General features: G+C 40.1%; 1 protein-coding gene across 4 annotated transcripts; it reads right to left on the bottom strand.

The window, feature by feature from the left end:
* Positions 1-17,676: 17,676 nt before the first annotated feature.
* Positions 17,677-20,291, bottom strand: LOC149835368 (uncharacterized). 4 transcript variants are annotated; one of them, XM_090008433.1, is made up of 3 exons: positions 19,247-20,285; positions 18,922-19,095; positions 17,677-18,799 (listed from the first exon to the last, which is right to left on the bottom strand). In XM_090008433.1, the coding sequence occupies exon 1, from the start codon at positions 20,147-20,149 to the stop codon at positions 19,535-19,537; it is 615 nt and encodes a 204-aa protein (XP_089864559.1). In that variant the 5' UTR covers positions 20,150-20,285; the 3' UTR covers positions 17,677-18,799; positions 18,922-19,095; positions 19,247-19,534. The 4 variants fall into 4 exon arrangements, with proteins under 4 accessions (XP_089864559.1, XP_089864560.1, XP_089864557.1 ...); XM_090008434.1 differs by having other exon boundaries at positions 17,677-18,765; XM_090008431.1 differs by having other exon boundaries at positions 17,677-19,095; positions 19,247-20,291.
* Between the last annotated feature and the right edge of the window lie 1,553 nt (positions 20,292-21,844).

Raw genomic sequence — 21,844 nt, 5'->3', positions numbered from 1 at the left:
ACTAAAAAAAATTTTAACAGCCTTAGAACACATATATGCATGATTAAATCACTATGAATTTTTTTGTCAAACTTAGAACACATATATGCATGATTGATTCTAAATGAACTTTTTTTTACAGCCTTAGAACACATATGCATGATTGAATAACTATGAATTTTTTGTCAAACTTAGAACACATATATGCATGTTTGATTCTTAATGAACTTTTTTTTATAACCTCAGAACACATATGCATGATTGAATCATAGTGAATTTTTTTTTAGAGCCTTATAACACATATATGCTTGATTGCATCACTGTGATTTTTTTTTGGCAGCCTTAGAACATATATATGCATGATTGAAATTTTTTTGATAGCCTTTGAAAAAATATATGCATGATTGGATCACTATGAAATTTTTTTGACAACCTTAGGAAACATATATGCATGATTGAATCACTATAATTTTTTGGACAACCTTACAACACATATATGAGTGATTGAATCACTATGAAGTTTTGTTGACAGCCTTAGAACATATATATGGCAGATTGAAAATTTTTTGACAGCCTTAGAACACATATATGCATGATTGAATCACTATGATTTATTTTTGACAACCTTAGAACACATATATGCATGATTGAATCACCATGAATTTTTTTTATAGCATTATAACACATATATGCATGATTGAATCACTATAATTTTTTTTGGCAACCTTAGAACACATATATGCATGATTGAATCACTATAAAAAAAAATCACAATCTTAGAACACAAATATGCATGATTGTGTCACTATAAATTTTTTTTGACAGCCTTAGAACACATATATATATGATTGAATAACTAGATTTTTTTTACAAAAAAGCCGTATTTATATTTTTTTTAAACGCAATTAATTAATTAGCTTCGTGCTTTGAGTCGGAGAGCGATCTATGGCATCGCAGCATAGCGATTTGTGGGTATTGTTCGAATGTCTAATCACACGTGGAAAACATATTTTTGAATATTTAAAACTTAATGAGCGGCATGGAAAGACGTATTTTTGAATACTTTGAACGCAAGCATTTAATTTGGCGCGGTTATCAAAAAAAGGTGGCATGCGAAAAGCCGTATTTATATTTTTTTTAAACGCAATCAATTAATTAGCAGGTTGTTTTCAAAAAATGGCTGCACGTTAAAGGACTTTACCTTTGTAGGTGAGGACGGCGTTTCAGTATCTTCGTTGCAAAGGTGTCATCGATATCTCTGTCCAGGCATGGCGCCGAAGAAGGGGACAATCAGAGCAGTACGACCAGCCATGGCGGACAAGAAGAGGACTAGTGGAGCAATACGACCCGGCACAACGCCAAAGACGATGGGAGCACTACGACCGGGCACGGCGGCAACGGAGAGGACGATGGTAGCAAAACGACCAGGCACGGCGCCAGAGGAGTGGACGAGGGGAGAAAAATGACCAGGCACGGAGCAAACGGATAGGAGGATGGGAGCTAAACGACCAGGAACGTTGTCAATGGAGTGGATGATGGCAGCAAAACGGCCACGCACAGCTCTGAACAAGAAGACAACCACATCCACAGTACCAGGACTAGCGCTTAAGAGGTATATTCTTTGAAACGTTTGAGCGGTTTAGTGAACATTTGGCTTTTCATGTCGTATTTGGACTAGTGTTGTTTACTGTAGACAATATTTTCAATGTCCAATCCTGAATACCACGCTCATGGTGCACTCAGTGCAACATCCACAGTCTCGGGTGGGCGGCAACGCCCTGACGAGTTTGTAGATGACATCGAGCAGATGCAAGATGAATTTGCAGATGGGAACACTATCAGTAATTTTGTAAGTATTTGTCCACTATCAATTTCTAGGTCATCGGTTTGCATGTTCTCAAGTTCGTAACTTTGTGCAACCAGACAATGTATGATTTTGTCAATTACATTCAGAACAACCCAACGAGCAATACAGTACGCATCATCAGCCCGTATTTCATGGTATGTCTGTGCCGCTGTTATTCTGTTTGCTTTCATGACGTACTCACGTTTCATGGTGGTTAAACCTTGCTATTTCGTGCAACAGATGTACGTCCGGCGAAAGCCATACGGCATAGGATTCGAAGATGCACTACCTTGTTGGAACAGCGATGATGAGTGCATAGACATTTTGAAATTTGGAAAGGTAAGTGAACAAACCTCTTATCCAAGGTTTATTCGTAACATCCCCATTACGATAAGTCTTTGGAACGAAAAATGATTTTATCGATTCGCAGATTTTACTTCCTACACTCTGGCAACATCCAGACCATTGGGTCCTATACAAGATGAATTTTCAGCTAAAACAACTATGGTGCTACAACTCATTGGACTGTCACAGTGGCGTAGAACACGATGCTATGCATTTGGTAAGCTTTTACCCAAAGGTGAAGTAGCTATTCGAGGTGGACCGGACTGTAATATATTATCCCTTTTTCACAGGCGGGATTCCTTAACGGGCAAATGGGTGTCGACATTGGTGAGTGGATGTTGCTCTGTGCTGACGATGCTCCGTTACAAAGTAATGGGGTCGATTGTGGCATATTCGTAATGAAGCATATTGAAGCAATATACAATGGAGAACAACCTTGTTTCCACGCTGTATGAGCTTCCTATCCGATGTTATTGGGTATTCCTGTTATATATTGGATTTCACATTACCTGTTTTGTTGCAGGAACATATTCCGGTAATACGCGACGAAATATGCGGAAAATTGATTGAGTTTAAAACGAACGGCAGACAGAATAGTATAAAGTGAAACCTATCGATTGCTTTGTCTGTACAACCTAACGAGGCCCTCCATCACCGTTCTCGCCGTCCTCCTCGACAGTAACCCAGTAGGTGCAGTCGCGCTGAGGGTGGCCAGCAGGAGCTCCGCCAAGTCATGTAGTGTATAACTGTAATGTTTCAAGGTGTTAGTGGGTATCTAAATTTTTGTCATGTAGTGTAAAAGAGGGTCGACCCCTATATGTTGTAACCTTTTCAGGGTTTTTTGCTAATGAAGCTTAAGTTGTCTTCCCTCTCTATTCTCCTCTCTTCTCCTTTTGTTCTTGCTGGTTTCCCGATTTCAATATGGTATCAGAGCTCTATTGAAAATGAAAGGGTGCTTTGTTGAAGATCGATGAGAGGAAGAAGCTTCATCTGCATCGGTCGTGCTGGGACCCACCTCAGTTTGTGTTCTCCACAGCTGACGTCCATACCAACCTTGAAGTCTTGAACTTTTGGTCGATTGATGTTGGATTTCATTAGCTCTTGATTTTTGTGATTGAATGAATCAAGAATTTTAATGGTCGGATGAAATCTCAATTTTTAGTGGATTTTCTTGTATTTTCTGAAAAAACTGATGAACAGTACCCTGAATGCAAAAAGTTTGTGATTGTGATGCTATCGGTGGGTTTTGTTTGCCCAAATCAATTGTAATCTGGTCATTTTTTGGTGTGTGATAGATTGGGACTGATTTGGAGGGCTATTTGGGTGTGTGGGTGCAATTTTGATGATAGATTTGGGTTCCTAGTTCAGGCGGTAACCCATTTTCTGTAGTTTTTCTCTGTTTCGACCAGCATATTGTGTTGGGTTGCTGGTGCTTTCGACCAGCACAAGTACGACCAGCATATTTTTCTCTGGCGAAAGATATTTCTAAATATCGCATTACGTGAACTTATCAATAAGAAAGGTTTGTTCTTAGAAATCGCTGTATTGATGAACCGACGGTAATGTACACCTAAGGCGATTTTTTTAGACGTACTTGTGGATTTATTTGAGACCCAAAGATTCTGTCCAATCGCATTGACTACCATTCAGAATAGCCCTCTGGCATGACATTGTTTTCATTAATGCGGAGTGCTTTTTTATTTAATATTTGCTTTTGGTTTAATGAAACTGACGTATATACTCGAAAACTGACGGAGGGTGATAGGACGTTTCATTAATATTTGAATAACACAACACACAGTTTCACTTTGCTTCGCGAATAAGGAACTGACATAATCGACAATTCCTGCATACACGACTTATTCTTGAATCGAGTGCATAGGCGACTTCGACGCAGTTGTCGTATCCGTCTATAGGTCTGTGTAAGATCATAATTGAAGAAACTGTCGTTTAAAATTCAAGCAATTTTCAAATGTTGGCACAGGTTTTCATGGTCGTAGCAGTGTAGTTTGTCGTTAGACCACCAAGCGTATCGCTTTGTACTATTCATAAAATACGAACGCGACATTAAAGCGATGTTTAAGCATACAACATTTCATAGCGATGTTGAATATTATCATTTCGAACATTAGAAGTCTTTGTTCATTGCACACATCGCAGTCTCACCCTGTGACTGTCAATCACGCGGGTTGAGCGCACATCTTTTATCAAATACAAGCCTTTTAGACCTCGCCTCCGTCAGTTTCTCCTCCGAAATTAGAAAGGACATCAACTTTTTGCAGAGTTCTTCGCGGAATCCGGGTATATCAACCTGCAAAAACAGATTGTAAACTAGAAGCAATAGACATGCCCTTAATTGCCAATAACAGAGGCCAAGGAATGGCATACAGCGTTGAAACAGGGTTCTGCACCATTGTATATCGCTTCAATGTACTTCATTACAAATACGCCGCAATCAACGCCATTATCTTGTAAAGGAGCATGGTATGCCGTGCGATAGTTCCACTCGCTGACATCGACTCCCAAAATGGCTATGAGGAAACCGATCTGAGAATAATGCGACCGAAAGTAAATTCATGACCCCAGTACACTACACGATACTCATATAGATGGAATCTTACGAGATGGGAAATGTCTAGCCGTAAACCACTCTCAACTTCCAACGAATTGTAACACCATAGTTGTTTTTCGCATAAATCCATCACGTATAAGACCCAATGCTTTTCAGACTGCCAGAGTGTAGGAATCAGTATCTGCAAATAGATCGAAAAAATGTTGTTACCACTGTCACGCTGTAATATTGCACTGTAGGTTTGTTTGCTTACCTTTTCACTTGTCATAAGGTCTCTACAGTGATTACCGTTAACCCAATAAGGTTTGCCGTCTTGAAATCCACTGGAGTATGGCAAACGGCATAATATAGTCTGCAAACCGAAAGAAACATTGCTAACATCAACGTTAACATACAAATCAATTGGACTAAATCAATAATGAAAAGCAACATAAAATACAACCGATATACCATGAAATATGGGCTGACGACGCTCACAGTCTGGCTTGGTGCGTTGCTTTTAATATAATTTATGAAATCGGATATAGTCTGTTTGCAGAAAATATGGTGTTGTATTGATCATATGTACACATGGCTTACGTTTATAGACAACTACTACTAGTTTAATACTAACAAAATTACTGATCATGTTGCATTGTGCGAATTCACTGCGCATTCGGTTGATGTCCTCCAGGAGTGATTGACTAAGTTTTCGCCAAACTTCGTCGGTGGATGTTCGACTGAAATGAATGCGGACATTGCAACGACCGATATTTAAATTACATTATATAGTACACAAAAACAAATCGCAAAAAACGCATGAAAGAGACGGATTTTGCTGAACATGTAGACTATGTGTAGACAATATACCCATGATTCGCCATTGTTGGTCGTGTAGCTATCTTCGTCTGTCTCACCGACTATAATTTTCTATGTTCGAGGGCGGATCTCCAGGTTTATGAAGGAACCGTCGGTTTGGTTGTTGCTGGTTCACGAAGTAGAAGACAAACACACCTTCCAGTACTTGTGCGACTATTTATGACCTAAAAGATGTACTGCTCAACCAACATGATCAATGAATATTGTACGACAACTCAAACATTTATGGGTATCCGTTGGAAAATACACATTGAGTGGCCTTTTATTTATAATATATTGATACAACTTTTCACAAGATAACAATAATGATTTCAAAAGGCAAGTGGAGGTGTCGGGAACGCGAAAGATTTGCTGAAGAAGAAGTTGACTGGAGGTGTATGACGATTTGTGGTTATCGTTGAATAGCGATATGTGGCATCGCAGCACAGTGATTGACAGTCCTACGCTGCGATGCCACACATCGCAGCACACTTGAACAATCCTTCGCATCACGCTAAGATTGACAGTCCAACAATAATCAACAATGTTCTACTCTGCGATGTCACATATCGCTATTCAACGATAACCACAAATCGCCATATAGTGATGTCATCAATCGCCTTCCTGCAGAAGCAAAAACCCGCTATCTATCGATTTGAACAAATTCAACCACGAACCGCAAGTTGTCAATGACAAACGACTATAAACTCTCAAAAAATCTGGCATTATGGAGATCGGGTCATGCAAAGAGGCATGACAACTAAGTTAATAGCCCACACGAGATTCCTGTGTCCCAAACCTATCTGTCGACTGCATCGTAGCCTGTCATGAAAGAGAAAATATTAGACACTGAATTAAGTTTCACAAGAAATGCATACCTCCTCGCATCATCGATTACATACCAAAAGCCTTGTAAAACTGTAGCGATCGTTGCCGGAAATCTGGTCGGGAGGAATGTAGGTTTGAACGTTTGTCGGTACTTCTGCAGGGTATTGCTGCATGATGGACATTACACGAGTTAGCTATTTGACAAGCTTCACGCAATGGGAAGCAATATAATGTTTTACATACCTGTTCATTCGAAGGGCTTTGTTGTTTTTTATTACAGGTTGGTTGTTTCTTAGTCCTTTTCTTGCCAACCAATTCTAGTGCACCCTTTGCCCTCCGACAACTGCGATCAGAGGCAGGTTTTCTTTTGATACCCTTTGCTTCATGAATATGTCCATCATAATCAACAACGTTCACTACTGACTTGTTGAAGATAATGTTTACGCTTCGGCGCAACTTCTCGGGAGTGTCAAGCGAGACATGATTTTGACCTACGTTGTTCGATCCCATTATCTTCGGTTGGTATTCATTCGCTGCAACAGACTTAATGTGAATTAACTCCACGTTTTCAAGTAACTCCGTTGCAGCTTTTCTCGCACATGCATAGCCTTCTTCGCTTCTCCATGCCAAATCAGCAACATGCATGAATGACCTACACAGTTGTTGGTAACGGGAGGCTATGTGGCACTTCTCGTCAACACCAGATTTACTCGCATTGTCCATAACGAGCATTTCAATCTGCGCGCATCTCTTCTATCTTCGCATTACGTAAGACTCAGGTATTTCTTTTATCTTCTCTTGATTGAGTGCCTTTAATACATGACAGCATAGGATACCTTTGAATTCATACATTTTGCACGAACATTCTACCCTTCCGTTGTCGACATTGTACGTGACATGCGCTTCTTGCCTTTCCTGATGCTTTTCGCCCTGACAAAAAATATGGTATTTGTGCATATTCTCGGTTTGCACCAGTTCTTCTATTTTGCAATTCATGACATGCAACACCTCTTTCTTGATCCATTCAAATACAGTTAGTGTATACAGAGCTGCAGGTCGCATCAATATTTTCATGCCAAAAGTTAGAGGTCGTGTATTGAAGCATTTCACGTCTTGTTCAAGCTCATTCTGTCTTAGACCGTCTACAAATAATTCATATTGTTCCATAAAATGAAACATTGTTAAACATGAATACAGGGTTTTCTTCAGCGTGGCATGCATAGATTCGGCTCTTTGTGTGCTTATCATACCTACACAAAAGTATTGTCTTCCATATGCCAATGCCCACTTCTCTTTTTCTGCATATAAATTTTGTAACCACAGACAGTCAGCAAGGTCGTATGTCTTAATCATTTTGTCCCAATCTGACTTAAAGGTGACCTCGTCTACGCTATGAAGTACACACCTTGTAAAATATTTGTCAAACCCTGTATTCTGATTAAATATGTGTCCTATGTTCTTTGCTGCATTTTGAAAGATATGCCATAAACACAGGCGATGATGTGCATCTGGCCACACATGAAGCACTGCAGCCGCAATTGCGTGATCACCATCTGTAAGTACAGTTTCAGGATGCTTCCCGTTCATTGCCTGTGTAAATACTCTGAACAATCACTCAAAGGTTTCCTTGGTCTGGTCATACACAAAAGCACCGCCTAATATACAACTCTGTGCGTGATGGTTCACTCCCACAAACTGCGCAAATGGCCACTGTTCAGTGTTAATCTTTACTGTAGTATCAAACACAAGCACATCATTGAAGCATTCATAATCTAATCTAGACCTTGAATCTGACCAAAACATATTCACGGCATATCCATCTGTGTCCAGTTGCATTGCACTAAAGAAACCATGTTCATTGCTTGATTTATTCTGTAAGTAACGAACCAAACAACATATTTCTCCGTTCTTCATGTTATCTGTCCTCTTCCTGCTCAAGTGGTTTCTAAGATCCAAATGTGTGAATGGCACATTTTCGCGACCACCATCAATGCGGGTAAACAAATTGTATGTCTTCCTTGGTGCAATGCCGGCGCTATCGGCTATTTCAGTCATTGCAGCATGAGCTACAGTTACTTTACGATGTGACCTTAGCATAGGAGTCATAAATGATGCAGATAAATCATGATTATGATCACTAATTAAAGTACGCACGACAAATTTTCCATTCGGATGTCTTCTCAAAACCATTCTCGCCTGACATCCACATCTTGATTCTGGCGTGCTCCTAGTTGGATTTCCCATTGATTTCTTCCAACCTTGCTTGGAACAGACATATGTCTTTCTAACCAAGAGACCCTGTGCATTTTTTGACCAAGAAAACCTTCTCACACTGAAGCCAACTTTTAAGGCATAATCATTGTAAAATTTATATGCATCTTCTTCGTTATTAAAATGCATTCCTTCTACAGGAACATAGTCAAGTGCAATTCCATGTACATTCCCAGTTCCTACGGTTTTATTAAGTGTACTGACATCAAAATCAGGATCATTATTGAATTGCATTTCTTCTCCTGGAACATTGGAGTCAGGTGTACTTCTGTGTACATTCCTGGTGCATACACTTTTATTATGTGCGCTGTCATGGTAGTCTACCTCATCATTGAATTGCATTTCTTCCACTGGAACATTCAAGTCAATAGTGGGTCTAATGCCTGCACCCTTCTTTTCATGTGCATCGTCAGTGCAAATGTTCAATTCTTCAGTTGGGTCATAAGTATAGATATTCAATTCTCCAGATCTTTCTATTGATTGAGCTGCATCGTCTTTATTACAACCTGATGATAAGCTCAATAATGTTTTAAGCAATATATCAATTTGTGTTTGCAATAACATGGCAAACAAGTCGATATTATCTCACAAAAACGAGAGTCTGTTACTAATACAGCGGTTTGAGATATAATGCATATGATGAGTGAATGTAGGATACCTGATGGGGTAGAGGCCCTTCCTAGCATCTGCAAACAAGCATTCCTGTCAACAGGTCCCAGCGTCTTACAAATATCGATAAGTTTCCAACCTTCGTAAGAACAAAATCTACCTGCAATAACAAAAAAAAAGCCTTAATGACACAAAAGACGACATGCCTTCTTCATCGATAGCATGATGCTGGGAAGCTACTCATGCCGCCTTGATGGAACTGGTTGGAATGTTTGTGCATCATTGCTTTCTTCCTTAATGCCTAACAACAACGACAAATAAAAGAAGACAGTGGAATGTTTTGTAAGCAATATATCAATTTCCGTTAGCAAGCGGCATAGGTTTACTACGATTTAATCAGGATGCATATAAGAACGGATACCACTAGGGTTACGCAAGTCAAAGCAACGATTTAATGAATAAAAGTATTAAAGCAAGTGCGGTTTGATGTTTGCTTATGCTGAGCATCGACGTGTCGCTTACCATGCCAATAAAATAAACATGTCCTACATGTGTGTTGACGATAACGCTCTCATAATATCCACGAGGCTTTAAAGCGAGTTCAATAGAAGTCGCTGAGAGAGCAACGATATGCATGCGAAAATCGTCACGCCATGCGTGTCAAGATGTGTTTCTGCACCCAAACGTTTTCAAAGTCTGTGTACAAATATCTTATAAATACATATTACAAAACATATAATATCTTACAAAACGATATGTATAGCGATTTGTCAGATATTGAAAATCGATACGGCAGTTCAGTATTTATAACTTATAACTCGACGATACAAAAACATACTATCTAAAAGGTCGATAAATATATCGCACAATAAATTACAAATCGATAAGGAAGAACTTGAACATAATAGCAAACAAATCGATATTAACTAACAAAAATGTATCTCACAAAAATGAGAGTCTGTTACTAATACAGCGGTTTGAGATACAATGCATATGATGAGTGACTGTAGGATACCTGATGGGGTAGAGGCCCTTCCTAGCATCTGCAAACAAGCGTTCTTGTCAACAGGTCCCAGCGTCTTACAAATATCGATAAGTTTTCAATCTTCGTAATAACAAGATCTACTTGCAATAACCAAACAATGCCTTAATGACACACAAGACGACATGCCTTCTTCATCGATAGCATGATGAGATGAAAAGCTACTCACGGTGCCTTAATGGCACTGGTTGGAATGTTTGTGAATCATTGCTTTCTTCCATGATGCCTAACGACAGCAGAAATGAAGAGAAGATACTGGAATGTTCTGTAACACAAGGCAGGCACGAGAAGGCGACAGTGTGTTGTACAACAGGATAAAAAACAAGACGGAAAGCTCGACTGGAGACGAAGGCAAAGTTTGCGTTGATAATGGGAGCATTGTTACAGCAGATGGCGCAGGCGAACGTATCCACTTTAAATGGTTAACATCAAACTTTCTGGAAGGAGTACTTTTTTGTCCTTTTCCCCACCCGTCGTTTCACAACTTTTGAATGGAGGATATTTTTGTCATTTCCTCGAACTGTCATTTCAGGGCAAGAAAAGCAAGTAAGGGTGATTAAGTCTTTGCAACAGCACCAGAGTCCGATGCAAAGTTATATCAATATACACGGGAATACGAGCCCCATGTGCATGAATACGTGGCGCTCATTCGATCCCCCGAACACGGACGTGGGATTCAGTGAATCATCGGGGGCGAACATACACAACCCTCTCCTCCATAATTGGTTACATGGGGGGGAAATTCTCAAAACCAGTCCAATTTTGTACTGTCATCATCCAAGGTCACCGTGGCAAGTTTGTAGAGAGAGAGAGAAGACAAGGCTAGAGAGAGAGAGAGCAAGCAAATAGACACCCGAACCCCCATGTCCTATTCCTCTACGTCCGCCTCAAGAAAGGGCCATGGTCTGTCCTCTTCTAGGACCTGCTTGTGCTCACCCACCACTCATCCTGGCTCCTTCAGGTGCAGCCTTCACAGGGTTACTGCTGCTACAAAGGGCTCGGCTCGGCCTTCCTTCTCTCATACACCTTCCTCCCTGGCCAAGTTTGATCCAAAGGGTGCCAGGAATGGTAGTGGAAGGTCATGTTTGATTCAAAGGGCCTTGCTTTGGCAAATGATACGACCCTCAAGACATGATCTTAACAGGACAAGAAATTTTCAGGCAAGACCAACCAGGTTTTCTCTTATTAGCAATTCATAATTGCGATCATCAATTCATCATCACCATCACCACCATCACCAACAATGTTTTGTCCCGCCCCCCCCCCCCCCCCAAAAAAAAAAGGTTCCATAGTGGATAGATATGGAGATTTTTGTGCATTATTTTTTATGCTTATCCTTTTGTACAGTACATTTTTATATTTTTCTGATATGTATATATTCATGGTACAAGTGAATCATGTGAAGTATGGACCTCTTTTATCTGTCATGGATAAGGTGATAAGAGTGGGTAGGCGTAGGAGTAGGTTTTGTGGATTTGTGTCAGATGATGTCTTGATTGGATGTGTACATGACCCCCCTCGTGATTCATTATCTTGTCGGCTGGTTGCAAATTTTTTTTCACAAGGAACCACTGTCTTGAGGAAGATAGATCTCATAGCACTATGTTTTTTACGTTTTTACCCAGTAAAAATGTGATCATCTTGTTTCTTGGTCTGCTTGCAGTAATTATTGGACAAATTTGGTAAAAAATGAGTGATGTGAATTTTAGTATGGTTGGCTGTGTGTTCGTGGTGATTGGTGAAACTTGTATAAATTTGGTGGAAAAGAAATTAATTAGTCATGTTTTACAATCTAATCATGTTTTAGATTCAAATTAAACATCTTTAAAATAAGTCAAAATACTTTAATTATGTTGAGTTTTAGATTGGTTTGGTTCAATAAAACCTTAGGTGTTAATTGAATTGAATTTTCTAACTCATACCATCTGTCCATGTGATTGAGTTCAACGAGCCCACTGATGAGCTTGCAGTTGGTCTGCAATAATGGTAAAAGTCGTCACATGGATAAGCCATGTGGTGGGTCTCATGTTTCATTGCATATATAATAGTACTAATAATCTTCTTTCTCAAAAAAAAAAATAGTACTAATCTTGGGCCCCACTTAAAATATTTTCGAATCTATCTGCTTTTCCAAAGCTGTGGGCTCATCCAAGACGCATGAGTAGGGTATCCTTTACGCTTTGGCTTTTTTTCTTGTTGGGTTTCCAAAAGCTTCTCTCTTTTTTTTTTGGTGAAAACCTTCTGAAATTCGGTGATAGTTTTATTAAGCAATATTTATGTGAAGTCTGCATGGTTAAGATTTTGTATCTCAAACAAGTGTATGCTCAAGGATAAATCCTATGCCTGCAGGAGTTAAAAAAAACAATTAATTTGAAGTGCTAGTGCTGCTGCATCTGATCACCCTCCATCTTTGAGATGCGGCCTGTCAGCTGTGGGGCTCAAGCAACGATGTAGGGTGATCAGGTGCAGCAGCACATTAAAAAGTCTGCAATTGCATTGAACCTAGTCCTCTCTCTCAAGTTGAAGGGTAGTCACAAGTTCGAAACTCATGAGTTCCTGTTCTTTGTTGGTAAGCTGAAGATGGGTATACTTAACGGCTTGGGAGAGAGTGATGAGATAGTTTTCCAATTATAGAAAAAAAAAGTAATAATTATTCAGGCTTCGTGTGGGCATCATGCTTGCAAAACGTATATATTAGCAGCAGGTGCCAACCTTTTTCAACTAAATTCTTTAGTTCCAATCTTTCTACTAGTGGTAAGTTTGTTGGAGATGGAGTTGGCCATTTCTTACGTGATACCAAACAGCATCCTTATAATGAAGTTTCATTATATACTGCTGACAACATATTCTTTTCTCTTTTTTTTCTTCTCTATCTTTAACTGAATTACACAAACCAAAAGTGACCACGGTTCCTACCAACCAGTGAAGTTATAGATAAGGCTGAATATAGTCAGCCTTGCCCTACTTGTGTTATATATGACATAACATAATGGCACCAGCTAACCCATGCATCATCACAAATAGGGTAGCTTACTTAAGCGATAGGGATGATTATGTATTTATAAGTACGTTTGATTTCCCTTTGCTTCAATTTTCCTATTACTTCCTTTTCCCAAACCCAAACGTGAAGATCTTATGTGGCCGAGGGACATTAAGAAATGTGAATTCTCTTTCTTTGCAACTCATTTGAATCCAAATGCGCCCTTAATTTCCTTAATTATGGAGACAAACATTGGAAGCAAGAGGTTTTAAGTTAAGTAAGAGTAAGACAGAATACATGGAATGTCGGTTTAGTAAGCAACGAAGTAGTGATGGGAGTATAGTGAAGCTTGGTGAGCAAGAAATACCAGTGGATGATTGTTACAAATATTTGGGATCTATCATTCAAAAATATGAAGAAATTGATGGAGATGTAAATCATAGGATAAAGGTTCGGTGGATGAAATGAAAGAGTGCAACTGGAGTATTGTGCGATCGGAGAATGTCATTGCGGTTGAAGAGAAAGTTTTATAGGACGACGATTAGGCCCGCTTTACTATATGGTACGGAATGTTGGGTTGCCAAGAGACATCATATTCAAAAAATGAGTGTAGCTGAGATGCGTATGCTGAGATGGATGTGTGAAAATACAATAAAAGATAAGATTCAGAATGAGGAGATACGTAAGAAGGTAGGCGTTGCACCCATTGAAAATAAGATGAGAGAGAATCGTTTACGGTGGTTTGGACATATTCGGTGAAGGCCTAATGATGCTCCAGTTAGAAGGATGGAGAAATAAAAAAAAAAATATTAGTTAAAAGAGGTCGGGGTAGGCCTAGGAAGACATGGATGGAGGTGATAGGAAAGAATATGAATGCTTTGAACCTCACCGAGGACATGGCATTGAATAGAAATGATTGGAGGAGAAGGATTCATGTGGAAGACCCAGAATGATTTTCTTTTTTGGTTCATATCGCTGACACCAATTGTTTTGGGATGAAGGCGTAGTTGTTGTTGTTGTTTGATTTTTTTTCCTTTATTTTATTTCATCGTCATCATCCAACTTGGTACGTTTTACCTGGGGTCGATGGGTCCCACTGCGCCCGGCGGTTTGTTTTTCTTAATCCCCTATCGGTTGTTCAATTCATAGTGGCAAACGTTAAAAATGGCAAAAAACTCGTTTTTCAAAAACTTGCGAGATGAAATTGAAATTTTTTTGTAAATCTCGTGTGTTTTTTTGTAAAAAACTCGGCATTAAAAAAAATAAATTTTAAAATATAAAAAATAATTTCTATAAGAAAATATTAATAAAAGTTATTTAAAAATAAAAATTCATGGTTTTTTCATGATAAATAGCTATTCAAAACGTAAATATCATGTTTAAATCCCTGTATTTATGTTTTTTCATAAATCTCACGATATTTTGAAAATCTTGCGAGAAATTGTCATTTCAAACTTTCATGCAATTTCTTGGATTTTCATAAATCTCGCGATATTTGTCACTCCCTCTTTTGTTTTTGTTTTTGTTTTTTTACCTTTCCTTTTCATTTATTTCTGTAAATAAAAACCCTTTACTTCGCGTAGAGAAAATACATCACAGGCATTTTTTTCCTTTTTTGAGAAATTTATGAAAAGCCCTTTATTTCTGTAAATAAAAAACCTTTACTTTAAGTAGAGAAAATACATCACAGGCATTTTTTTTCTTTTTTGAGAAATTATGAAAAGCCCTTAACTTGTTAGATATTTGCATAAAGATGCCCAATTACATTGAACCCTCCACTTTATTTTAATTCATTTCAAATATCGCCTGAGCTGAAAATTGTCATTTTTGTCCTTGTTATGAAACAGCTCGTCATCTTATGGTTTTCTGTTTAACAAATGAATAATGAGGACATTTTGGTCACTTAATTTTTTGTTACAGAACAAAGGTTTATGGACGACTTTTAGGATCGAGGGCGTCTTCAAAACACAACGAATAAAAAGTGGGCAGCTGAATGTAATAAGTGAAATCTTAGGCCCCTTATTCTGAATGGTTGTTAAGTTTGCTGGCTTTTAGTAGATTACTCCTTTTCTTAAACTTGAAGCCAAGAGGATGGTGTCTTTCTGGAAAGAAGCGTGTGGGCTTATGTTAGGAGGATAAATGGATCGGATTCAACCAGACCTGTAAACCAAAAAATGCAAACGGATCGGGTTTTACTTGAAAAACCTTTGTTTAACAAATCCCGTGTTATTCTTTGGGATTCAACTCTACCACATGTAAAGTGTTTGTACATAATGCACCACCTCAGCAGGATCAACCTCTTTCCGTTTCCCCAGTGATTCACTAACATTTTTAGGGTCATCCGGGTATGGATCTGGGTTTGTTGCAACTATAGCTTTATCCAACTTGAGCCGCTATCACATCATCAGATCCAAACTCAAACTCAAACTCAAACTCATATTGCAAGTATCAGATACTGTATATGCTATAGCTTCAGATTCCGAAGCGGGTCCAATGACCATCTATGTATCCAGCACCACACAGACGCCGAAGAAGTCCGTCTCCAAATGAAGTATTTGCTCCAAATGAAGTATTTCTGATCGGGCTCAGGCTTACATGAGCACTTCATTTCAAAATTTATATTCATGTATGAGCCGATATTGTCTGTTGTATTTGCATATGGGTCTGGTTCAGATTTGATCCATGTGCACTTTTTGGGGTATAACACAAATATCAGCCATTTTCCTAAAATATCTTTGATTATATGACGAGATTTTTAAAAAACGGATACAATATCGAGAGACACAATTCAAAATATCACTTATTTTAGTAAATTTCATGTTTCATGATGATATTATCACTGTATTAAGGCAATATTTATATTTTAAAATATTTTTCTATTTCCAATTTTTTTCATGTTTTTATATACCATTAGAATTTAAATAAAAATTTTCAAGTTTTTTTTCTCAGAAAAACATTTCAATATATTTCGATATTTTCCTTTGCCGAGAAACGATAAATAGGAATTAGAAATGGCAGTGGATCAGGGGAAAACATCAAAACCCGTGTGAGGATAGACTTACGCTTCCTCCCGCCTTGCCTTGCCCCGCTCGCCCTGTCCCCAATAATTCTTTAGAGATTGCAGTGGACCGAGGAGAAATGGACCTCCACCCCACCTCGCCCCGTTTGGATCGGAGATGGAGGACATGAAACGGGGATGGAGGTTAAAATCAAAACCCGTGACCAACAAATGCCCTATCTCTCTTTCACCAGCCTAGAGAGTTAGAGAGTATGGGTGTCAACGGGTCGGGTTTACCTGGACCCATCATGACCAAACCCTATAGGGTCCGGGTATAATGATAAATATAAAGACCCGATTAGGACCCAGGTCCAAACCCAAATGTCTAATTAATACATGGACCCAGGTATAGTTTGTGAAATTTTATACCAGACCTGAGTCCGGACTAAGAGCTGTAATTTTTCAGTGTAAAAATGATAAAAAATATTATTTTACTGGCTATGGTCTGGGACTGATTCTTGGAGCTCTTATCAGGTTCGGGTATGGTTTCTTTTAGAGTAGACCCAATTAAACCTGAGTCAAGACCCGATACTATACCTGAAAATCTGGTCCAAGTTTGATTTTACCTGGGTCCAAACCAAACCCGACCCGTTGACACACCTACTAGAAAGTGATGACATAGAAACCCCGTTAATGGTAGGCCCCACGCCAATGGCAAAGCGGAATTCCCACTCTCGCCTGAACCCCCCCTTTCCAAAACACACACTCAACTCAACTCACGTTACTCACCCCAAAGGCGGAGCTGGGGTGGCAGAACTGGGTTGTAGCCCAGTCCTGCCTCCCGGCCCAGTTAATTTTTTTTTGTTTTTTTAAAGCCCAGCCCTGACTTCAGCAAATAGTTTGATTTGTCCATATGAAATAGATTTTTATTAATAATTGTAGCCATTTTTTATTTTATCTCAAAAAAAAAATCGGGTGTGCTGGCCCCGAACCCCAGACTATCACACCAAATATTTTTTTTTTGCTACACCCTGTTTGCCCCCCACCCCCTCACATGAATCATAGCTACGCCCCTGTTCCACACCCATGACAAGCGTTAACCACCATGAATTCAGATGCCATGGACGAGACCCCACAGTCCACCTTTCACTCCATTCCACTCCTAGCTAGTACGTAATATTCGTTTTCCCTTTTCATTTTCTCCCCCACCTTCGTGTGGGGGTACAGATAGATACGTCCACTGAGAGCCAACACTTTAATGTGGAGACGTTCTCCTGCCCTTGCCCTCTCTCTCTCCCTTTGGTTCTCGAGTAACATCTGAAGTTGTAATTTGGTTGTATCGTCAATTATGCTTTCATTCCTCTTTCTCTTTCACCACATCATCCATTAAAGTTGATATCACAGTTAATTTGAACCTTTCTGTCCTTGAATTTTCTCTCAAATCATATGTGAAAATCCTGTGTTGATCTTCATTGTTTGACAAAATAAAATTTGCCATTTTTGAAACCTGGGTCACCCTCTGGCAGCTCAGGAAGAGATGCCCCCCTCAGTTTACTCATCTTTCTTACAAAACTGACATATCTATTACTACATTTTTTAATCGATTTTCAGTAAGCAATTTACCTTTAAACGCCAACCCTAAAGTAACAGTCGCGCTTTTGCTGCTCCAAACCAATATTTGTCAGTATCGGGCAGCTGTATCAGTCCAAAAATAATAATAAATTATTACGTATCAATCGTAATGTGACACATGTTAAAACCATTACAATTTGTTTTTTTTTTAGTAATTTTTTTATTTATTAAAAAATAACCGATTTAGGCTTACGATGCGGGCGTTACGCACGTTTCTGACTTTTTCCTCTAATTAGGTCAGACATTCGTGACGGAAAAGCCATCACTCCACCGCCCTTCTACTGGATGTCTTCCTTGGCAACTGGGTGCTGCCGTTCAACCTCCCTGACGACAGGGAGCACATTTGAAAAGTCGTCGTACGCTACGCTTCTTCCTTCTCTTTGCTTGCACGCCCCCATCACAACTCACTGTGACGTCTGCCCCTTTCCTCACATCATTATTCAACTTCTCCAACACTAGTTTACCGTTCCTCCATCTCTTAAACTTCTATTTTACACTTTATTAGTTTAACTTCCATTTTAAAGAATTCAGAGAAAGTATTAACTCACCTTACCCCGAAGATTACAAATCTCTTTTTGACAGCTAACGGTAAGGGGTAGAAAAAATCCGTGTCAGGAATTTAATTTCTTACCTGGCATGTTTCATTGTAGCACTTAATCTTGCAATTTTCAACTTTTTTTAGTTTCTTTGTTATTACTGTCCTTTTTAGTCCGGGACCATATTCCCCATGAACCAATAAAGTTATTTATGGAGAGGTCCTTAATATTTCCCGCAAAGCCAGGCGACCATGTCTGCATTCTTGCAGAGTTTACTGGTACCACCTGTTCTTGAGGTCATAAAAAACCACCTTGTCACCAACCCTGCTCAGCTCAACCAATCAAAAAATTAATAATACCAACTACTACTAAATGGAACCATATATGAATGAATAATAAACAAACAAATAATGCAAAATTAAAACATAATAATAATAAGAATTTACCTCCACCATACACGAAAGAGTGAAACGGAAGGATGCACGGCGACGACGGATACGGCGTACGTACGCCGGACGCAGACGCGTGAAACGCGACGGACACGGTGAACGCAACGCAAGCCTCTTGACGTGAAAACATATACAACGCCGTCTCCTCAACGGGACGAACGACGGATTCCTCTGCCACAACACAGAAATCTTTGCTTGTTATTAAGCTTTTTTGCAGGTTTTTTATTTTTTGTGCTCTGTGATTCTGATGCCAATGTCACAGGACCATGTTAATCAGAGATTAATTAGTTAATTGTTTAATTAATGAGTCATCGGTTCTTACTTTGAAGCAGAGCCAGACTTAAAAAAGTTTAATCAAGATCTTAATTATGTACAAAGAACGTTCTTTTTCTTCAATCAAGGGTATCTGCATCAGCCGTACAAAATCTCACAGCAGAACAAACCCGTCCGTCTTCTTGAGGGAATCTGATAACTTCTTCGGTCACGAGCTGCCGGAGAACGGCTGGATCTTAAAAAACTCCGGCGATCCATGGAAATCGGACAACAGTTAGGGTTAGAGGAGGAGGGATATGTAAAGATGAGTACTCACTCACAGACCTGTTTTTTTCTCTCAAGAAAAATCTTCGGCTTTCGACATGATCGAAAGCCGGCTCGGGCGCGGCTGAAAGCCCAACCTCCTCCTCTGCTGGTGAGAGGACGGGCGGATAAGGGCGGTAAGAGCCCGCCTCACCCACTCGCCCTCCACCGTGCCGATCCGGACGAGCGAGTTCGTCATCGACGACCTCCTCGCGTCGAGCCGGTTAGACGGCGAGCCCACGTTCTTGTGCAGGCTGCACCGGAACGACCCCGGGTGCGTCGTCGGGGAGCACATGCACGTCTTCCTCGGCGCCGGAGAGGCCATGTGGTTCTGTTTCTTGACGATCCTGTCCCTCTGAGACGAAACGGGCGTCCCGGCGAGCGATCGGCTCGGAGACCTAGATCTGTCGAGGGAGAACCTCACGGAAGACGCAGAGGTCGCGGATCCGTAGAGGTTGACCCTCGTCGGCGACGCGGATCTGGTGAAGAAGCCGGAAGACGACGAAGAGAACGCAGCGGACGTCGAACAGAAGGATGAAGGCGATGATGGATGCTGGTGGTAGTGGGTGGAGGAAGAGAAGAACCTCCTGTTCGGGGAGATGGATCTCTGGAACCCATAGCTACTGGATTTGGCTCTTGAAGATGCCATTTTTCCTTTTCTTCGGAGATCAGACTACAAAAAGCAAGTCAAAAACAAAAGAGAAAAAGAAAGAAGAAGTCGAAGAAGATGATAGAAAGCAGGGAAGAGAGGAGACTCCTAGAAGGGGTGGGTTTGGCTCCCTGTTTTCGCAAACCTAGCACCGCTGAAACGCTTCATTTATAGGAAAACGCCGTTTTACTGCCGCAGTAAAATGGGAAAGATATGGTTTTCTCCCCGTTTCTAGGGTTTTCTGAAGCGTGTAACTAGGGTTTATGTTAACCCAACCATGGTGACCGTTTCTTGGGTTAACCTAACCATGGGTTTTGCACCATCCAACGGTTGCAAGCTGTGGGCTACCACCCGGTTTTTCAGAATACACCCCCACCATCAATACTGCCAGCCTGCCACGTACGACCTACCCTTCTTTTTTTTCTTTTGTTTTATTAAATTAAAAAATTATCCAAAGACTTGGTTCATTGTGTTCGGGTTTCTTGAAGGGTATTCTTGGCATTTCGTCGATGTTCGGGGTCCAGTCCACGGTCGATGGCTGTTACAATGTTTCAACGTTGGGGTTTTGAACGGTTGCGATTTTGTAATCCGGTAGTTGAACGGCAGTCGAATAATGTGACAAACTGTTGCCACCTGGCTAACTCGGGGTTTGTTAACCGTAGTTAGGAATATAATCCAAGGTTATTGAGTCTGGGTTCGGTTGTCCACTGTTTGGGAACATGGTTTTGATTGGGGGGTGATGTGTTTATTAAATTATTAATGATGGATTCGGTGAGGGTGCTGACTGCTGAGTACTTTGAGTCGAGATTAGGCGTAAACCTAGAGATTAGTGACTAGGGATGGGTCAAGGGACTTTCGGACTCGAACTTCTCGTTGACTTGGTGCGTTGTTCGATGTGCCTGTCCGAGCTCGAACCCCGGCCTAGACTCATCCTGGTTGACAGCCAGTGATGCCTTGGAAAAGATGTGGCCCACTCTTAGTCAAAGAGATTCCCTGGAAAAGATGGGGCCCAACTCGACAGGGTATCAAAGCCTTTTGGCGATGCAGCTAGTGAGCCCGGTCAATGTAACTCAAACACTTGGTCACCAAGTCAGCCTGACTGGATCGAGTCTGGAATCCTTGACCATGATTTCGTTAGTAACCGGTGGGTGCACGATTGTTTTTATATATTTGCAAAACAGTAACCCTTTGCCAGAAATTAACACTGTTGGGCTTTTATAATTGAGTTGGTAATGGATCGAATCTTCATAATGAGCCAAACGTTTTTTCGTATTTTTTTTCCAATTTTTTTTTTGAAAAGCAAGCTAGGGTTAGGCAGAGCCCTACCAGATTCCTAGACTGTGTATAAAAAATACAGGAGCTATTTTCTTTTTTTTCTTCTTTGGGTGAATTAAAAGAAAAAAGGGGCGAGGGAAATTAAGAAACAAATCTCAGTGAATATCAATTAGGTCCATGTCATGGGGCGCTTGATGACAGGTAGCATGAGCCCACTTGGCTGCAAGCTGGTCCTGTAATTTGAGAGTGACCCGCAATCCGCGGATACTGACTAATGGTATGTGCGTTCACATGCTTTGTCCATCTAACCAAGTAAGCTCCGTGTTTCGTTAGGCCCCACGCTCACACGGCATTCCTCTTTAATAAGAGCATATTCCAATAAAATTTTGAAAGTAGAAGATACTTCTATTCTATATTAGT

The sequence above is a fragment of the Nuphar pumila genome, chromosome 6 (assembly GCF_984573655.1).
Source record: "Nuphar pumila chromosome 6, dmNupPumi1.hap1.1, whole genome shotgun sequence".
NCBI classification, from domain to species: Eukaryota; Viridiplantae; Streptophyta; class Magnoliopsida; order Nymphaeales; family Nymphaeaceae; genus Nuphar; species Nuphar pumila.
This window is presented reverse-complemented; position numbering and strand designations above follow the sequence as displayed.